The sequence below is a fragment of the Ceratotherium simum genome, chromosome 8 (assembly GCF_057802395.1).
Source record: "Ceratotherium simum simum isolate JZ-2026a chromosome 8, ASM5780239v1, whole genome shotgun sequence".
NCBI lineage: Eukaryota > Metazoa > Chordata > Mammalia > Perissodactyla > Rhinocerotidae > Ceratotherium > Ceratotherium simum.
The window spans coordinates 16,775,991-16,797,772 of record NC_141907.1 but is presented as its reverse complement, the minus strand read 5'-3'; the positions used below and the strand labels follow the sequence as shown (position 1 = coordinate 16,797,772).

Below are 21,782 nucleotides of genomic sequence, written 5' to 3'. Positions count from 1 at the left end.
GCGTAATGCCCTCAAGATCTATCCACATAGTCACAAATGGCAGGATTTCCTTCTTTCTCATGGCTGAATAATATTGCATATATATATATATTTATTTACCACATCCCAGATCCTCTTTATCCCTTCATTCATTGATGGACACTTAGATTGTTTCCATATCTTGGCTACTGTGAATAACACTGCAATGAGCATAAGAGTGCAGATATCTCCTCAATATCCTCTTTTCATTTCCTTTGGACCCAGTAGACCCAGAAGTGGGATTGCTGGATCAAAATGGGGAGTGAATTTTGTCTTGATTGGGTTTTGAGATGGCTAGAGCCAGCCAATAGTAGAGGGAACTGGATACAAGTCAAACTTCAGAAGAATTGATGATGAACTTAAAGTCACAGAAAAGACTAGCAAAGGATCAAGAGCAACATTTGAAGACAAGATGCAACCAGAGTGTCAAAACTACAAGTAAAAGCTAAACTGGGTATTGGTTTCTGAGCAAAGGAACCATCCGAAACTGAGAGTAAGAAAATGACACAAAAGTAAGGGCCGGCTCCATGGCTTAGCGGTTAAGTGCGCGCGCTCTGATGCTGGCGGCACGGGTTCGGATCCCGGGCACGCCCCAAGGCACCACTTCTCCGTCCAACGCGAGGCGAGGCCGAGTCCCACGTACAGCAACTAGAAGGATGTGAAGCTATGACATACAACTATCTACTGGGGCTTTGGGGGGATAAAAATGAATAAATAAAATCTTTAAAAAAAAAAAAAAGTAAATAAGAAAACAGGTAAATCGTTGAGGGAGAAAAAACAAAACAGGAAAATCAGTTGGGAAATTGCTTAAAACGTCTATGCAAGAAACAATATCCAGAGCTAAGTCTTATTGAACACAACACTATTCTAAGCCTGAAGAACTATTGCTAATATTCACTGCAAACCTATGAGAAAGGCATAATTATAATCCCCACCTAGATGATAAAAGTAAACAAAGAAATTAAATCACTAACCCAAGATCTCACAATTACTAAGTGTCAGCAGGGATTTGACCTAGAACAGAATAATGCCAGAGTTTCCAGTCTCACCACTACCTATGAGAGAAGACAAAGGCCTAAATATATAAGGCTATAATGATGGAAGGGAGAGGGGGGATTTGAACACATGGTGAAAGTGTATTTGTAACACTGGAAAACAATTGGTGGCATTGAATTAAAGATAGGAAAGGGACAGAGTGATTCCACCAAAAGGACAATGGTGACAATAAGCAAGAATAAGGAACAGAGAAGGCCATGAAAGTGGCTTAAGAAAAGATGATAGTGGGGCTGGCCCGGTGGCATACTGGTTAAGTTTGCATTCTCCCCTTCAGCAGCCTGGGGCTTGAGGGGTTCGGATCCCAGGTGTGGACCTATGTATGGCTCATCAAGCCATGCTGTGGCAGTGTCCCACATACAAAATAGAGGAAGATGGGCACAGATGTTAGCTCAGGGCCGATCTTCCTCAGCAAAAAGAGGAAGATTGGCAATGGATGTTGTCTCAGAGCCAATCTTCTTCACCAAAAGAAAAAAGAAAAGATGATAATTTTATTTTAGATACGTTGGCTTAAAGTATCTGAAGAACACATGCCACTCTTGAAACAAGGTTTATTGTTGATTGGTGTATCTTTGTTTTTTTTTTTTCATGTTACCTGTATGATGAAATCTTTTGCTTCCCACTTGATTTTTCCACTATTTTTCTTACTGTTAATTTGGGCCAAAAGGAGTAGAATGATGATTACTTATAAGAAGCTACATAGAAGTTGAGATACACAAAAGCCTTTTCTCTGTTTTTTTCTTTTATTAATTATTTCATGATTGGTCACTCATGCAGTTTCTAATAGGAGTCATTCATAAATATCTCTTTACCATTTACATTGACTTAAGAAGTAATATTTGGGCTAAACATGAGTCTAGTTAATGCCAGTTTCTGTAGTTTCCTTTAGACACCGAAATGAGAGACTAACACTTCAAGCAGACTCAATTTTACACTCCACCAGGTCTATAAAATACAGAGCATTGCTGTGTTATCTGCTTAGATTGCAGGGTTAAAGTTTAACCTTCTTACTTTCAAATTGCCTTCTTGCCAGGGGATATGGAGCAGCAAATGTGATGAGCAGAAAGTCTTTAAAGAAACACTGCCTCTCTTTGCTTGTAAGCTCTCAGGGAAAAAAAAAAGGAAGAATAACCAAGACAAGTTCTAGAGATGAACTGACAGAGGGAACATTATTTACATTTCAGCAAAACATTCTCATTTGTGACTAGGTAGAAAAACAATTCTGCAGTACATTGTACTGTTCTCTGAAGCTGCTTGGGGGTAGGCACATTCTCCAGTGAGTGTTCCTGGGGGTAATAAGAATCACATTTGATTCATCTCAGTGACAGTGTAAAATTAATTAATGTTTTAGGTGGGCAGATGTTAGAAGAGTTGGTGGCAAAATTATCATAATAATAGCAGAAAGCACGCCCGTGGATTCCTATGATATAACATACACAATGCAAAATCCTTTACATACATTATTCCATTTAATCTTTAGAGTTATTGTTCAAGTACTATTATTATTTTCATTTTACAGATGAGGAGACTGAGGATCTGAGATTTTAAGTGACTTGCCCCAAATTACATAGCTGCTAAGTGGCTGAGCTGGGACCAAAGCCCAGGTCATTTAGTCATTTGACAAATCTTAATTAATACCTACTACACGACAGGCATTATCCTAGGTGCCAAGGTTGCAACTGTGAACAAACCAAACATAAATCCTGTCCACTAAGAGCTTACAGTCTGATGGGGGAGATGGGGCAGAGCCTGTGCAATAAATATCCGTGATTGTTGCCTCATAGCTTTCTTCCTGCTTCCCTGAGGTCACATCCAACTCTCTTTCCACTTGGTGATGCCATGGGAGATTCTATGGTTTTTGCCATGACTGCTACATCTTGGGCCCATTTAGAGAAGCATGATTACATCCAAGCTGCCCGTGGGTACTAAAGAAAAAAGGACTCAAAGAATGACACCACTTTTCCATGAACGAATGTTTTAAAACATGAAGAATATGGGAAGACCATTGTGGAAACTGTGTCTGTGTTCAATGAATGTTAAATATATCCATATAGCTCAGTTATTTTCTTCTTGATGAACACTACCATGAACAGGAAGCTCCAAGACATGCTTCCAGGAGGGAATACCCACTACAAAAAGTAATCCTTAAAACCTGGGTAATTTCTGGTCTCATCTTGGTCTGGGCTTCCCTACTATGGATCCCCGACACTCTCTGGCCCTTCTAATTTCTTTATGTATTCTTCTATTCAATAAAAGAAAGAATTCCTTTTCTCTGTCAACATTTACTCCCTTAGTGATCTCATTGAGTTTCATGGTCTTAAATATGACTTGTATGGTGATGACTCTGACATTTACATCTTCAGCCCAGACTGTGCTCCTCAACTTCAGACCCATATATCCATCTGCTCAGATGACAGCTTCACTCAGATGTCCTGTTAGTGACTTTTCCACTAGAATTTAAGGTCATCATGAGCAAGGATTTTGTTTTCTTTCTTCATTTCAGTGTTCACAGTGCCTTGAACAGTGCCTGGTTCTAAGAGGCACTCAATAAATATTGAATGAATGAATGAATGAATGAATGAGTGAACTGTCTCTAATGTCCAGAACCATGCTAGGCATTAGTAGTAACAAGATAACTGTGACACATCCCTTGCCTCCAGATGTTCACACCACAGAAGAAATGACAGATATTCAAGCAGTTCAATGATACACAAAGCAATCAGAGCTGACAGCAGACAGTACACGTGCTGCATGCAAGTCCGAGGAGGCCTCTCCTCTGTGAAGCCCTGTCCCAGGGAGATGAGCCTTAAAGAGAATAGTGAGAGAAGCTTGAGGAGGAAGAAAGGCAAATCCGTGTAGTACAAATAGTGTAAGTGAAAGGATTAATGTTGACGATGCAGGCTTGTTCAGAGAATAGCAAATTGTCCAGGATATTAGACCATAAGGTGTGTGGGAGGAAATGACAGGCAATAAAGCTAGGTAATTGCCTCAAATTCCATTCCAAAAAATGCTCCTTATTCTCTTATCAATAACAAACTGGAAGAGTATAAAAGGTTCCAAAGGGAGCTGTGGTTTCCAGTGGATCCGATGATCAATAATTGGTCAGTACAGAGTCTCCGCAAAAAGAAAAAACTGGGTGCAATTTTTAGGGCAAGGGCTTTGATGACTGATGAAATTACTCTTGCTGTGTGTTCTTGGGCAAGTTATTCAACCACCCTGTACATCAGTTTAGCCATCTAATAATACTCATCTTAAAGGACTTTTTAATAATTAAATGAGATAATAATAATTAATATTTTAAACACTAGGTGCTAGGCTCCATTTTAAATGCTTTTTACACATTATTTCATTTTAACCTCTTGACAATCCTTTGCAGTAAGTCCTCTTATTATCCTCCTTTGATGAATAAATAAACTGAGGCGTAGAGAGACTAAGCACCTTGCCCAAGGTCACACAGCCAACAAGAATCAGAAAAGGGATTCGGACTCAGGAGGTGTAACAGAGCCCTCACTCCTGAAGGTTCTAGAACAATGCCTCGCTAGTAAGTATGCAGTAATTATTAATAATCATAATCATTGCCCTTTATTGATCAATTACTGTATATCAGTAAATAATTCAAGGAATCTCTCAAAACAACTTTATAAAATTGAAACAAATATTATCCCCAGTTTGGAGATTTTTAAATTGAGGCTTGGAGAGGTTAAACACATTGTCCAGTGTCAGAATTGAGAAACAGAACCAGCAAAAAACAAAAATGTGGAGCAACTGAATGATTTGCTAGAAGGAGTGGTCCCAGGCACTATTCTGCTTATTGTGTTAAGGGTTATACTAGCCATTACTGTAATTAACACCAATACTACTACAAGTAATGACACCACCACTCTGACTGAGTATTTACCATGTACCAGACACGTGTACCATCTTCTTTAATGCCCACAGTCATCCTCTGCTATAATATTGGATACATTTTTGTGCTCATTTTTATGCCTTTGAACATATGGGAGAATTAAAGCACAGAGAGTTTTACTAACTTATCCTAGTCACACACTAAATGTCCCCCTGACATTTGGACTAAGCAGTCTAACTTTCTCTGAACCAAGAAACCATCCTAAACCTAGAAGGAACATAACAAAACTCAGATGACTGCTCAGTTTTCCTGATACTCTGTTTTAAACATGGCCATAATGGATAAATGTTGTGTGGCAGAATATGATTACCATCTCTGAATATCCAAAATATTTTGAATATTTGATATTCCAAAATATCCTCCTAATATGCCACCAAGAATTTATCACTAAATATACCCAAATTCTTTTTAACTCCCTAGGTAATAGATTCCATCCATTTACTGTCTACTTTCTAAAGCAACATACAACACAGTAATATCTTATGAATTGGGCATTATATTTTGCATAAGTAAAATTTCCAAATGCTTATTCCTTTACAATAGGTTTTTTAAAGGTAACATTTTTAACTAACAATCTTTTAAAAATGGATCACCTGCATGTTACCTTCTTAAATGAAGTAAATGGGATAAAGCCTTTTCCTAATGATTAAAGATTTGGTCACTATTTTGCTGTTATCATTATTTGTTGTAATATGCACATGCGCCTTTTCAACTTTATGTTCCCTCCTTTGTTCACAGGTAATTAGCTGTCACTTCTAGACTTTGCAGTCAGTAAACTTGGGTTTAAGTCCTGATTCCACAGCTTCCTATTTCTGTGTCCTTCATAAGTTACAACATCCTTCCAACACTGATTTCCTCATTTATAAAAGCAGGGTGACAATATCTGTGCACAGAGTAATCATGATGTTTTGCTTTAACAATGAAAGTGAAAATAATTGTGTTTACTACAAAGAGCCAGCCATCAAATGTTAGGTATTGTTACTGTGGCTCATGGGCTCCTTCTAGTTTGTGCCCCTCCTCCCCCATCTCCACCTGGGTCTGATGTGGAGCCAGAAGCTTATTAAAATTGTGAATATGGTGAGGATGGGGACACTTATTGATAAAGGACATTGTGACAGGCATTCAGCAAAGTGCTGCCCTAGAAGTCAAGGAGACCAAGATCTACGCTCAGTTCTTCCACTGCTGTGCCCAATGGCCTTGATTTACAACCATTAAAGCTAAGGGTCTGATTTGAATATACATTTACAAAGTCAAGGGTCTGGATTCAAAGCCACTTCCAATTCTAACATGAATCTATTTTCTGCTTTGAGCCCTTTGCTACTAATTTTCTGATTCTTGGTTGGGTATGTGATTTCTAGATAAGTGGGGCATTATCCTCTCTCCTTTTTTATGGCAGGCAGAACAACAGAACAGTTAATTACATGAACTCTGGAACCAGACTTGCCAGAGTTCATACCCTAGCTCTGCTACTATTGCCTGTGGGCAAGTTACTTAATTTCTCTGTGCCAGCGTCTTCATCTATAGGACAGAATATAGCATCCATAGTGTGCTGATGGGGACTTTATGAGTTAATATATGTAAAGTGCTTACACAGAGCAAAGGCTATGAAAAGCGGTTTGGTGTTATTATTAGATTTTTAGGACAAACAGGAGCAAGTCTATCAGAGTTCAAGAGAAACTCTTTTGTTTTTCTTTGTATTTTTAATTTAGTGAACTGTTATAGGATATCTTTCTTCACCTTTCTCCATGTTTCACTACTTTTTAAATTTTCTCTTTGATCATAGTCCCTCTCAGCTGTTACCTTTCCTGACCAGAATATCAATCTTTTGAGTCTGCCTTTATGTGTAAGTTCAATCACATTCCTTGTTTCCTTCCCCCCAAACCCAGCATTTCTATTGTAGATTTTTCTCTCTGTGTATAATGACTGAATGTATAATTTTTATTTCCCTCATTTACCGAAAAGCAAGTAAGATTGTACCACCTGTGAAATAATAACTTTTACTATAAGGCGCCACTCATGACTTGCTGTAGTAATAATATGGTTGATGCTAATAATAAGCATTCCAATTAGGTGATTATATTTTAAAATTTAACCTTGTGTGTAAGAGTTATTTATGTTTATAAATAAGGTAGGGACAATCAATTTATAAGTGCTGCGAGAAATACCTCCAGCAATTTTCCTCTGCCTAGTTATATTTTATAAGTGGTTGAATTCCATGATGAAATTGCAAATTCAAGTTCTCCTGGAATGGAAATTGCAATGTCATTGCCAACAACCACCTTTAACAGAAGATGTTCAAAATAATTGGCCGTTTTCAAAGTACTTTTCATTTTCTGTGTGATATATGAATAATAAATAGGATAAAGTACTAATTCTAAAGGGCTTTTTGGTCCTAACATGCTTTTAGGACCAGAGTGAAAGAAACACATGTCTGACGAACAAAAATTGAGGGATTCCAATTGTTCAGGGTGGTCTGGGAAGTGCCAGGACCCCTGCAGTGTTTGCCATGGATTGATTGCTTTCTACTCGTGGGCTGTGCACGATCAACTTGGAGTTAATTGCTCGCATGCTCTCCACGTGCACCTGAAAATAGCTCCTGGTGGGTGGATGGGTGAATGGTTGTGGAGACAGGAAGAGTCAAGAGGGCTCCCAGGTCTTCACGTTCTTGAGATAAAGCGTTTAAAGTTGGCAAAGTTTAAAGGGTTGCTTACAGGGCCTGGCCCAGGTTTGAACTCTGCATCCGAAACAGTCAAATTATAGAACAGGAAAAAGAAAGACAGATTTATGTCAGATCCCAGCTCGCCCACTTATCAGCAATACAGTTTTGTGGACTTGAGCAAATTCCTTAATTTCTGAAAACCAGTTTCCTCAACCGATTATAATTCCAACCCCTTTGAGCATTGTGAGGAATGGAATGAAGGAATGGAGTGCTCTGAGTATATGGCATCTTATCTATGCCCATACAAGTTTTTAAAGTTGAAAAGAAAGGAAGAAAGAAATTACATCATATTGGTACCATGAAATATAGTTTTGGACATCTTGCCCCAGGCAGCTTAATCTTTGTCCTGATGTATCAGACTCGAACATTAAACAAACAATAGCATCTCCACCTTAGTCCAGAAGTTCTCAGGAGTAGTTTCCAATGTTACAGTCAAGAATCTTCCAGCGTTGCTTAGTGTAATGCTAAAACCTGAAGCAAAATTAGTCAAATCCTGTTCCAATGCATACCACTGGAACAAGCTTCTAAATATTTAATAATATGTATCATTAGAAAGTATTCCTCCTCATCATGATGTTATTGCCATATGGATCAAGCTATTATTAAACAAATTTAATTAAGGGTAAACATTAGGAGTAAAGACTCAGAAAGTATTTTTATAAATGAGATAAAGCAATATAAGTCAAGTTGGCTGAATCATTGGCTAGACAAATCAATTTCAGCTCAAATAGAATTTTAAATTTATAGTATTTATGAACTTCTTATGATGAAAAATAGATACATTTTTTAAAGAAGGGTCATGCTGTATTGAGAAATGGACCTCCTGTAGACACATCCACTATGCTTGGGATGCTCCCAATAGTTATTCGTTGATTTCACATTTTTTTATTGAGCGTTTTTAGTATGCCAAACTAAATGCTGTTGGGCCAGGCTAGCCCATAGTCTGGCAGGTCCTGGGTAAAAGAATGTGGCAGCAGCCCCACAGTGTTCCCTGCTGTGATAAGGCAAGGACTCATCTCTGCGTGCCCAGGCTGGGTTCTGAACCAACTTCCCAAAAGGCATAACATTGTTCTTCATAAAACGGTTTTATTTCAGCATTACAGGCCTTGTTTACAAACGTGCATATTAGGAAGGCAGGCCTCACACTCACATTTCTTTGTAAAGCAAGAGGTTCTGTAGTTACGTTCTGCAGGGTATGGTTTGACCTCAAAATCAAATTTGCATAATTATGAGTTGGGCTGTAATAAGCTTCTACTGTATTTTAAGAAAAGTTGTGAGAAAGGGGAGAAAGATGCCTATTTTTAAAACTCATTCTGCTGTTCCCGAGTGATTTGAATTTCAATTTCTAGCCCAACTGTGTCATGGCCTGAGGGGACTGTTGACTCAGACATAGAACAACCTCTGCTCTTAGAGACTTAAATCTAATGAACAAAGAATGAAAGAGACACCCAGGAAGCTCAAGGGTGTCTGGGTTTGAGAATTTGTTGTCTGATTAAAATTAAATCTGTTAAAAGATGCATACATTAAAATACTACTGTATTTGAATTCAGCTTGTCTCAAGATGCAAAGGCAGCATTGGAATTAGCAACTCAGCAAGATGCCTGCATAGTTATAGGTTAGCAGAGGCCTGGAGATGATTCAGAGGCCAGGTCAGCTAGAGTCCCACCTGGTTCAGGTTTTAATCCCAGACAATCCTCCCTGAGCCTAAATTTCTCAGTGGTAAAATGTGAAAAAGCAAATCTTGAGGGTTCTTTCCAGCTTTGAGATCCCATCACTTCCGCATCTTATTCTACATGTTTCTAAGTCAGCACAGCATCCACAGCCACCATAGCGATCTCCTCAAGGCACCAGGCACATTTCCCCTGAGGCAATGGGGGTTTGATGGCCTCCTGGTGTGTGGTTTAAAATCTTCTATCCCCTAGGATTTTGGACCAAAAAATGTAACTGCTACCATCTCTTAAAATAGCATATTGACTAAGCTCATGTTCTTTGGTGTCCAAAAGCCAGGGATCAAATCCCAGCTCTGTCACTCACTATCTGTATGACCTTGAGTGAGTTATTTAAGTTCTGTGAGTCCCAGTTTATTCCTTGTAAAATAAGGGCAATAATGGATATCTCACAGTATTTTTGTTGGTGTTAGAATGGGATAATATACAGCCAGGCTTAGAGCCAAAACTCTAAGGGTGGTGGTTTGTATTAATAATCTCAGCAGAATGCTTAAAAAGTTGGACTTTAGGGTGCTAAAGACACCTGTCTGTTTCATTACTAACTAGCCATCTGATCTTGAGTAAGTTAACTTAGACTCTCCAAGCCTCAATTTCCTCATTATAAAATGGAGATCAAAATCCCTCTCTTGAAGGGTGTTGTAAAGATTAAATGGTATGATTGGCCAGCAAACTGTCCAGCACACTGGCAATCTCTGTGAATAACAAAACCTGCTTTTATTAGTGTTATGTGTCATTTGAAGATAGGTGGATGTATTTGTTTGCTAGGGCTGCCATAAGAAAATGCCACAGACTGGGTGGCTTAAACAACAAAAATTTATTTTCTCACAGTTCTGGAGGCTGGAAGTCCAAAATCAAGGTGCCAGTAGGGTTGGCTTCTCCTGAGACCTCTCCCCTTGGCTTGCAGATGGCTGCCTTCTTGCTGTGTCTTCACGTGGCCTTTCTTCTGTGTGTGTGTACCCCTGGTGTCTCTCTCTCTTCTTAAATAGACACTAGCTGTATTAGATTAGGGTCCCACCCTTATGACCTCATTTAACCTAATTACCATACCTCCAAATACAGTCATTTTGGAGGTTAGGCCTTCAACATAGAAATTTTAGGGGAACACAATTCAACACATAACAGGGCCAGAAGCCAGATTGCTGGAGATTAAGGAGAGAGCAGGCACAAGGAAATGGACCCAGTGGATATAGTCAACTTTTCTGAGACGTTTGACAGTACAGGAGAGGAGAGGAGATAAAAATGTTATTTTCATCATTGTTATTTTTCTTGTTATTGAGAGAGAGCATGGCAAAGTAGAAAGAACATAAGGTTTGGCATCAACGACTTGGGTGTAAATCCTGTCTCTGTATTTTCTCCTATGTCACATCTGGCCACTCATTTCTTCACCTCCATGAGAGTCAGTATCCACATCTGTAAAAAATGGACAATCATACCTCATTGTGGAGTTGTTGTGAGGATTAGAATTATATGGGTAGAGCACCCAGCCCATCTCCTTACATATACCAGGAGCTCAATAAATGTTAAGCACTGTATTAAAATCCCCCAAATGCATGCTCTTCACTCGGGGCTGAGTCACATCATGAATTTCACAGTTCTGTGCAGAATCATGCTGTGCTCTCCACAGTTTGCCTCCAGGAATCAGAGTCCTGATTGGGTTAGGTGGTGTTGCTTTTTTAACGTATCATATGCTGGTGATTGCTGATGATTTCAGGTATGCTTTTAGAGTCTGTCGTCCTCCTGGAAATAGAAACAGCCCTTGGCAGGTAGGAGTCATTAAGAAGTAGGGTACCAGTCAGCTGGGAAAGCAAGAGCCTCCGCAGGCAGACACTTCAAGTGCAGTTCTTTGAATATTGCATGTGATGCTCACCCTATCACACACACTTAATTCAATTACACTGACCCTCTGGCCCTGCGTCTTTTGTGTCAGTCTCAGTTTCTGCAAGTCTGCGACAGCTGGAGAAAGAAACTGTGTTGGTAGTGTGGTTCAGACAGCTGTATGGTTACAAAGGCCGAGAAGTTAATGCAATGTTTTGTTTCTTTCCGGTGGAAGGGTCACTAGGTTCAGAGGAGGTTATGTTATGATTGAAAAGACTGCTCAGAAAATCTGATTAAAATTTCCCCTGCTTGTGCCTATGCTGTGTTTCTTGGAACAACGCATAGAGAACATAGTGATTCCACAGAAGGCATTTAAGGTCCACCAGTGGTCCACAAACTTCAGTTTGAGAAATAATTTTCTAGAGGGTAGCTAAAATTCAAAGGGCTCCAGAGGAATAGAAACTTTAGCAGCAACATCATTTGTTTATTGATTCATTCATTCATTCACCAAATAATTATTGAGTGACTATGGAGTATCAGACACTATGTTAGGTCCAGAGGATATACACATCTGTAAGACATTGCTCCTATCTTCAAGGAACTCACAATGGAAAAGACAAACATGAACAAATCATAATGTTGTGTTTTATATGCTATATGAGAGGTCAGGTGTGAGAATTCTGACCAGGGAATTATCAGATCTGCATGGTGGGCAATTGGGAAAAGCTTCAGAGAGAAGGCAGTAATATTTGAATTGGATCATAAAAGAGATATACATTTCAACAGGTGGAAAAAGAAAAGGGAAATATTTTAAGTTGAGGAAATCATACTGTAAATGATTCAAAGGAAGCTTCCATCAGGACATTTTTCAAGAAAGCAGAGTCTTTCTATTTGTTACTGTTTACTTACATTAGGTCTGTTCCATGACATTTATTTCTGCATTGGCAACTACAGTAACTACAACACACTTTAAGTCATTGGATCAACAGCAATCTTAGGGAGCACCACTTTCCTTCATCATCTCTAGCTCAGGACCCAGTGAGTAGAATCAACCCATTCATTCCATTGAAGGAGCCCCATTTTGGCTTTTTGACTTTCCCCATAAAGCCCAGCCTAAAGTCAATCAGTTAATACTCAGCTGCCTTTCTCAGCTACTTGTAGCCCTTTCCACAACATTTAAGTGCACACCCTACTTACTTTCTCATCAGTTTTATTCTTGTTAGCTCTAAGAGTTTATTCTCAGCCTTCCCACCTTTTATGTCCCTTTTATTATTTTTATCCATCCATCATTATTCTGCAGCCTTCCCATATCACTGTTCCAAAATAAACTATTATAATACGAAAATTACGAAACAAATGTTTGCTTTTATCTCCCCTCCCTCATTTTGACAAACACAACCATCCCAAGTATGTGTTTCATGGCCATTATTGGTCTTTTGTAAACTCCTGAGGGCAGTGATTAGGATATGCCGAGATTAGAGTCCCACTGATCTTCTTTTCCCTGCTAAGTGAGAGCTCTGGCCCCTCACTGTGCTCAGTGAGACAGGGCAATAAGTAGGTACAGATATTAGCGAGAGGCAACATTAAGTATCAAAATGACAACTGACATATGAGACATGGGATTGGGAGTACTAGTGGCCTAGGACCATAGTTGATGAGAAGAAGCTGTTTTCCTGACCCTCACCTCTCTGAGTTGGGAATCTGTAGCCAGGAGGAAGGAATACAATGGAGGAAAGCCATGGCTTCAGTACTGGGCCTGGATGTTTCTGTTCCTGATGAGTTCCTTAGCTGAGACGTGGACCATGGCAGGAAGAATTCCTTAGGCCTCCATGGGGCCCTGCTGTGAAGAAGCTGAACTTAATTAAGGGTGCTGTACTTTGAGACCAGAGCACCCAGGTCCTTATATAACCAGACACCTCCCAATTTGTGTTATACATGACACTAGGGCAAATATGCAGATGTTACCAGATGTTATCTGCGGGGAGAAGGGTTCTATGGACAAATACCCTTTGGGGTCAATTGGGTTAAACAAAAAACAGAATTCTTTGTTGCAGGTTCTCTCAAAACCTTTATATTCCACTGTTTTTAATCTCAAACCATGTTAACGTTTACAGCATTTCCCAAATTTGTATGGATCCAAATTCTTTTTGCATAGAGCATCTTTGAGAGATAATAGTATAAATATAACTCACAAAGAAAAGTACAATATTTTAGAATTTATCTGTAGCTGTGGACTCCCTTGACTGCAAAGTAGGATCTAGCCAGAAGTTCCCCGAGGCCCCTGTGCATCCATGAAGACTGGGTTTCTGCCAGTCAAACTGGTGGCTGATGACTTGACTCATTTCAGCACCTGATATGACTATTTCATTTACAGCCCCAGGTAAATGTTTTATTTCAATGGAATCCTCAGAGAATATTAGAAGAGTCCTATCTCATAGCTGCATGATACAAGGGTGGTACTAATTGTTATTAAGCTAAAATTCAATTTTATAACTAGTACTTAGTATATACACACAAATTCCATATTTTAAGATTGTTCATGATTTTTTATACTTTCCAAACTGTACTGTAAAAATGCTAATATTGTAATGTCTAATGACTAGCAAATATTATGCAGAATTGTCTTAGCTTAATCCTATAAACTCTGAGAAATGTAAAGATAGTGTGAGAATCTTTCCTCGGGAAAAATCACAGACATCCAGTAAACATTACGTTCTGTTTTCCTGTGTTGCTGTGTATAAGCATTGGTGAACAGTGACTGTTCCTAAGATGCTTTTTGGGTTTCCTTCACAGACAGCGTGGAAGATGAACTGGAGATGGCCACCGTCAGGCATCGGCCTGAGGCTCTTGAGCTTCTGGAAGCTCAGAGCAAATTTACCAAGAAGGAGCTCCAGATTCTTTACAGAGGATTTAAGAATGTAAGAACTTTCTTTTTTACTTTACCTTCATACTGTTCTCAGAGGAGCATTAAGAAGTGAGAGGGAAAGAATACCATTCTGTAGAGCCGCATCATATGTACATTTCATACCAATCTTTCCTAGATGTAAATATTGTCGATATCCACTTGGACTTTGATTTGCTTTGACACAACTATGCTCGTACAACGTAGGTGTGCATTAAACATAGATGAGTAGAGAAGAAAGGTTTACTCAGTTCAATTTTTAGTTGGGATTTATTTTGTTTGTTTTTCAGCTATAATGACATCATTTCAATAAGCCCCAATTGTCTCTACATTTTTGAACTATAGTCTGGTGCTTGACATGAATCTTGTCTATAGATAGAGGCCCATCAAGGAACTCCTTTCCTAGCATTGGAGAATAGTCACTGTAAGTTTGATAGTTTCTAAAAGACCATGTTGCCAATGACCCAAGACCGTGTCTTGGTCGTCTGTAAGTAGTTCCTCATCCGGCTGTCTGCGATCTGGGTGTGCATATGATCCTCCCTCCTGAATGAATCATCTTCAAAAGGAGTGATAGCCCGTACATGCCAGAGGGTGAGGGAGAGAGACAATGAGTGTCCCGGCAATCTAGAAGGCACACACTCTTACTGAATACTTGGTATGTGCTCAGTATTAAGCTAGATACTGCAGGTTATTTACAAGCCGTAGAAGATATGCTTCTGTCTTCAAGGAGCTTACGGTCTGAATCAGGAGGGAAGACTTACTGTCATGAATTTATCTGAAAGCAATTCATCCTTAAAAGTGTTAAATTGTTGTGTATCAAATGGCACACACAGCCCAACATGTACTACGTTCTCACTCATATGTAACCATAGTAGCTACAGGTATCTCTCAAGATCCAAATTAAATTGTTTTGATCCCTCCCCAAATCTACCCCACAACATCCCCAATTCCATGTCCTGTAGAAGTCTATAGTGTCCAAATATTTCTGCTAATTCCAGGCTCTTCAAATCTGACAACCTCAAATGCTACATTTGTCCAACCTCGTACAGACCAGATGAGAAACTCTGCCTATTCTATGGTATGCACTAAAAATTTACTCAGAGAATTTGTAATGCTAGTTGACTTTTCAGAATATTTTTATAGGGTTCCATCATGCATATTGCACACAACCTTCCACCATCTCTCTGAGTCCATGGAGACTGTCTCTATCCCATTTCCGCCCCTCACCACTCTCCTTGTCTGGGCTTTCTAAATTTTTCTCCCCTCATTACTCCTCAAAAACATGGTCCTCTGCTAACACCCAGGCCTTTGTGGAAGTAGACTGGGTTGGAAAGGGAGAGATATAATGGAGATAGGTGCTCACCCCACAAAGACAGGACTCTCATGAGAAGGAATCTTGATGTGTCATCTTTCAAGATGACACATATAAATAAATATGCATAAAGAGAAAGGGGCTTTGAAAATTAGGCTAGGGAATTATTAGTTATGCCTATGCTGCAACCGTTTGCAGGCTGCAGAGAGCAAGCACTCAACAATGAAACAGTTGCACTGACCACTGACAACAGCAAACCACTGAGTGGCAAGGATGGGGAAGGAGAGGAGGTGAAAAAGACCAAGTCATGGCCAAAAGTAAATGCTAAAGGAAGGCTAATCACAGGATGAAACTTCAAATGTATTCCTGGAACATCCTCTGATCCAATTCAGAAATCTTGTAATAAGCAAACTTTTTTCTTTGTAAGATTGGATTGTGCATTCAGCTCCAAAATGGTTGTCGAAGAAGAGAACTTAATCCACCCTCTCAGCATCCCTGCCTTCCTCGACTGCTGCTACATTGTTACTCCACTGCCATCACTCTAGGTCTCTCCGTTTGGGGTCGGGCTACCTTTCAACCCATTTGTTGCAAATTGGAATCATGATTACTGCCATCATTAACCTTCAGAGCCAGCATCTCTGCAGCCTATCTTCTATAAGTGGCACTTCAAAAAAAAATTGCTCAGGCTCCAAAGTCTGCATTCGTTGCTTTCTTTTATTTTTTTCTTTGCCTATGTGTCCTTTTTCTTCCTTTTCTCCTCTTCACTCTCTTTTCCTGACCTCTTTTCTTTCTCTTTTTCCTACCTTCTGATCCATTCTCTAGTTCTTCATTCCTCCATTCCCGCCCTCCTTTTCTATCTTCTTTTTCTCTTCCTCTTGTCAATTCTTGTCTCCTTTCTTTCACTTCTGCCCCCTTCCTTGCTCTTTCTCTATTTTTTCTCTTCTCTCTTCATTGTTTTTTGTGTGTCCCCCCTCCAGCCCTGCCCCACGAGATAAATTTCCATCAAGCCTGAATGTGCCCAAAGCATATTTTGTATACTTCTTTAAAAGAAAGGACTTCACAGTTTGCTCAGAAAATATTAATCAATATCTCTGATAAATCAAACAAAAGTGGTCTTTTAATTTTTGTTTATTTTCCCCTAGTCAAATGTACAATTCTAATAAATAAGCCCTAAAATATAGTGAGAGAGGCACTGAAGCAGGGCAGCAGCTCCCATGTTTTATAGGATGGCTGCAATCTGAACCAGCTTAGCATCAGAGAAAGCAAACCAGCTACCTTTGGTTTCCTGAACACCAATTCTCTCAAGCCCTTCAGATCAAAAAATCATTTCCCTGGAACCAATTGGGATATTCATTTTTAATGAAACTTTTTAAAACTCATTATATTTTGATTAAAAGGATAAACTACTCATCAACGTCTTAAAACAGTCACACTTACATGAAAGTGGCTCAACATGGCAAGGATCACTGCAAGTAAAGAGTACCAGAGTCCCTAATCTTTTTCCAGTCCTATATCTCTGAGAGCATTTCCTCATTTTCAACATAGATTGTTAATATGAATGGGAAATAGGAGAAAGGGAAGACAGTAAGAAAAAATTTCTCAGCCCCTCACCCTGTCTTACCTGCTGAGTCACCCCTACATTCTTATTTCTCTTGCTACATGCTGAACTGAGTCTCCAAAAGTAGGCAGCTGATAGAAATGGAGACTATAGTACAGTGTTTCTCTACCTTTAGTGTGCCTCAGAATCATCACAAGTGTTTGTTAAAAGACAGATTGCAGGGTCTCAGCCTGAAAGATTATGATTCAGTAGGTCTGAGATTGGGGAGGAGAATTTGCATCTTTCATAAGTTCCCAGGTGATGCTGATGCTGTTGGTCTGGGGACCACACTTTGAGAATCACTAACACAGTGCAGACATCATAAACTTCAGTGTCACGCAGACTTGAGAGTCCATATCTTACTGGTTTAGGCAGCTCCCTCTGAATCAGTGGCCTGTGTGCCCTTGTCTCTACAAACTGGGATAATGATACCTACATTGCATGGGTTTTGAGCTTATTTATTTATTTTTAGAAATTAAGATAATAAACATAAAATTCAACAAAAAGAAGATATTAAAGTGTGGCCCAAAATACTCAACCTTGGTTTTGTGTTCTATCAAAGTGGGGCAGTCATGATTGGCCTTCATACTTCACAGGCAGTGTTTTGGGTTTTGAGCTACATAACTATGTATTAGAAAAGATGCAGAAAAATACAAGGCATTGTCTATACATCAGCAGTTTCAAACTTAACTGCATGTTGAAATCATTTGCAGGGCTTTAAAAATTACAAATAGTTGGGTACCATACTTGGTGATTCTGATGTAATTGCTCTGGGAAGAAGCTTGAGCATCAAGATTTATAAAACTCTCCAGGTAATTATAACATGCAGCCAAGATTGAGAACCATTGAACTAGATGTATAAGATCCTAGTCGTAAGGTATTTCTATCACAAAAAGAATTGACCTCATTAGGATGAGCCCTACAATGTCAGATACCAATGGTTAGACTGGCTATGCTGGAACCTTATGAGTTCCAACAGATAGCTAACAGAAGGCCACATTTAAGAACATTCACCTGCGAGATCATACAAGTGTCTAGGTACATGATTCATAAACTTGCTTTGCTTCTCTCTTTCAAATCAAGTATAACTTCAGTTCAATTTTAGGTGATCATGAATGGTCTACTGAGGCATTAAGTTTTAATGTTGCAATGCCTCTTTGACATTTCCTCAATTAATTAATAATTTACAACATATTCTTCCCATTTTTTAAGGCACAGGATGAGAGATAGCTGCAAGTAGTTAGACCTATATGCTTTGGACACTTTGCTCTTTCATGTCCCAAGTCTTTCCCTGCTTTGTTTTCTTTCACAACTCTGAATTATAATAGGTCAAGGTATCCATTAGATTCAAATGTATCTTTAAGGTATCACTTTAATACTTATTAATGTCCTTTTTCCCTAAAAATGCTAACTGTTAATATCCTTTTTACCTAAACAGGAAAGATGTTTCTATTAGTTTTCTATTGTGCGTAACAAATTACAGCATATTTAGTGGCTTAAAAAACATTATCTCACAGTTTTGAGCGTCAAGAATCCAGAAAGGACTTAACTCGTCCTTTGCTTGGGGTCTCACAAGGCTACATCAAGGTATTAATTAGGCTGCATTTCTTTCTGGACCCCGGGTTCGTTTTCTAGGCTCACGTGATTGTTTGCAGAATTAGTTTCCTTGTGGTTGTATTTTCAAGATTCCCCACTCTCTTGCTTGCTGTCAACCTGGGACTACTCATCTGCTAAAGACTGCCCATAGTCCCTTGCCAGTGGCCCTCTCACAGCCTCTTTCATAACATGGCAGCTCACTTCTTCAAAGCCAGCAGGGGAGAGTCTCTCTAGTCTGCTAAAGCAGAGTCTCATATAATATAATACAGTCACACCCCATCACCTTAGCATATCCTATCACTCAAGGCCAGGAGATTAAAAAGGGCATGACTTATTGGGAGTCACCATAGAGTGAGTCCACCACAGTGGTGTTTGCGAGGAAGCAGCCACCCCAGGAGCCAGCAGCTGAGGCAGCTGAACTTGGTCTGAAGTCACATATCAAGCATGGATAATCCCTCCCCTCAGTGTTGTGCCTGAAACCCAGACATCTCCTTGGGGATTTTACCAATGGTGCCACCAAACTTTTCCTTGATTTCTGCAAGACGTTTGATACTGTGGTGAAAGGAACCAGCAGGAGACAAGAGTTTTTTGATAGGTCTTTTCTACAGCGCACAAAGTCTTGGAGAACTCATTGCACTAAGACCTTTAAAAATAGACAAAGGGAAATGAAAACGAAATTACAGGGATCTACATTTTTGACAAAGCACTTTTATATAAAAAGCACTAAATCCCACTTATGGTAGAGAGGGAGAGAGGGAGAGGAGCTTAGCACATGCATGGGAAATGGTGGAATATGGTGGTTAGGATACAGAAATAAGCTCCTAATTGCATAAGGCAATTGCTCGATTTGTCACGAGCCCTTGGAGTTATCCCTGAGACTTTCATAGACTGATTGTGTGACCTTCAGTAAATTACCTCATCTCTGGTAGCTTCTGTCTCCCTGTCAGCAAATTAGGGATTAAGATCTTCCTTTCCAATCATGAAGGGGGGTGGGTAATAATTGGTTTTGTTTCACTCCTGAAAGACTCAGATAAAAGATCTTTCTTAAGTGCAAAGTATTACCCATGTACTTTAGAATCAAGGTATAAGAACATAGTTAAAATGTTATCTCCTAAACCCTAGAAGAATTTTCTGTCAGATTTCCAAGAAGCAGGGCTTTCTGAGGAGAAGGTTGTCTACAAGTCTAAGCACATAAACATGGCTGCCCTGCTGACTTCCAAGGCCTGCCATGGGGCAAATGCCTTCCTGGGTTCAAGCCTTTCAACTGACATGTCCTACCTTGGGCAGGTAGTTTAGCTTCTCTGGACATCAAATTCTCCTTTGAAGATTCAGGATATTAATACTCATGTAGATGAGAAGATGATGAGAAATGTTTTGCATAATCCCTTTCATTTAGACTGTGGTCAATAGACGTTAGAGCCCTTCAGTTCTTTTCTTTCATTCTTCTGAGTACAAAAGTAATTAAAATTCATAATGAAGACCCTGTAATGTCACCTTAAAGTATATTACCTTAAGCATGAGTTTATGTTAAATATATTCTGTGGCATTTGGACGCTTCTTGGTTTATTTGTTTCTTTTTTATTTTAAACTGATAAAATGTCATGGTAAATTTGAAATCACGCAGGGGGTATAAATTGAAATATGTAAGTGTCCTATCTACAATCAGCTCCCCACTCCACCTTGCTGGAGGTAACCACTCCTAATTTTCTTCTTTATTCTCATAGATACTTTTTATGTGCACATATTTATGTGTGTGTGTAGGAATTCTTTTGACACAAATAGGTTTGATATTATATGTATCATACAAATGGATTATTTTTACTTAACAATGAGCAATGAATCATGAACATTTAATTTCATTTTCAAACAACCCCACGTTGGTCAGGAGTTCCCTGTTTTCTGATACTTTCAGCCTGACTAGGTAGATGGTCTGGTGGATTGGCACACCAACTCTCAGCCTCTTCTTTGTTTGCTTGGGAGTCCCTGTAAGGAAGGCAGCAGTTTCCACGCTGCCCTTCTACTCCATCCTTGTTCCAAAGAGGGATTTACCTTTGAACGACTATACCAACCCTTCCCCAGATCACTACCCATCACTTCCTCTTTCCCCCAAGAAAAAAGAGAAATAAAAATGAACTGAGGACCTTTATTTCTGTGTAACCTATGAGCTTCCCAAAGACCGTGTCCTGAACCTGATTCATCTTGATATTCTCCACTCATAATTTGAGGCCTCTGGCCTGTTGTACCATTCAGTGTCTGATTTTGGAATGAAAGTACTAGACCCTGATCACGGATAAAATCACAAGGCTACAGTCATCCTTCGTTATCCATATAATGCCTAACTTTTAAAATTGCTTTACTTTCATTAAAGGAAATATGTATGCAGGATATTTAAGTCATCTTTGCCTCCTAAGCCTGTCTTTTCTCAATAAATCTCACCTCCATTTATCCAGTCACCTAGAAACTCATATGTCTTTCTGGACTCTTCCCTTAGAACTTCCTACATCTAATTCATCTCCAAACTCAGTCAATTTTCTAGTCTTTATCTCTCTCACATCTACCCCTTCCTTTTCCTCTACGCTGCCCTTACCTCTCACATCAGCTGTCATCTCTCATCTGTGTTACCACAATGGCCTCCCAGTCTCCTGGCTTCCAGTCTTCTCTTCCTCTGAACCATTCTCCACAGTGCAGCTGAAGGGATCTTTCTAAAGCACAAATAGGATCCTGTCAGTTCCTACTTAAAACCAATTAATGGCTCTCCATTGCCATTAGAAGACAGACCCAAGAGTCTTATGCACTCATCCAACAGATGTTTGTTGAGTATCTACTATTGGTCAGAGCTTGAGTTAGATACTCTCTGTACTACAGTAACTCAAATAGCCCTTCACCAACTACCTCTTGCTTGCTTTTCCCATCTCAGCTCTCGCTATTTCCTATCACTCTGCTCCAGCCATAAAGAACTGCCTGCAGTTGATGTGATTCCCTCCGAGGGGCCTTGACTTGTATTTCTACTCCTGCAGGGATTGCTACTCCCCATAACTCCTTTACTTTTCATCAGGCAAACTCCTATACCTTCTCCACATCTCAGCTTAGATTTTATCTCAGTATAATTTTTTTCATCATTTATTCTCTGAGTGCT

The 21,782-nt window shown here is 39.4% G+C and overlaps 1 protein-coding gene across 1 annotated transcript in view; it reads left to right on the top strand.

The window, feature by feature from the left end:
- KCNIP4 (potassium voltage-gated channel interacting protein 4) overlaps nt 1–21,782 on the top strand; it is a 204,442-nt gene that overhangs the window by 82,550 nt on the left and 100,110 nt on the right. The window contains exon 2 of the mRNA XM_087434144.1: nt 14,033–14,157. Coding sequence (XP_087290270.1) covers nt 14,056–14,157 — 102 coding nt within the window. The 5' untranslated portion in view covers nt 14,033–14,055. The remainder of the gene's footprint in view (nt 1–14,032; nt 14,158–21,782) is intronic.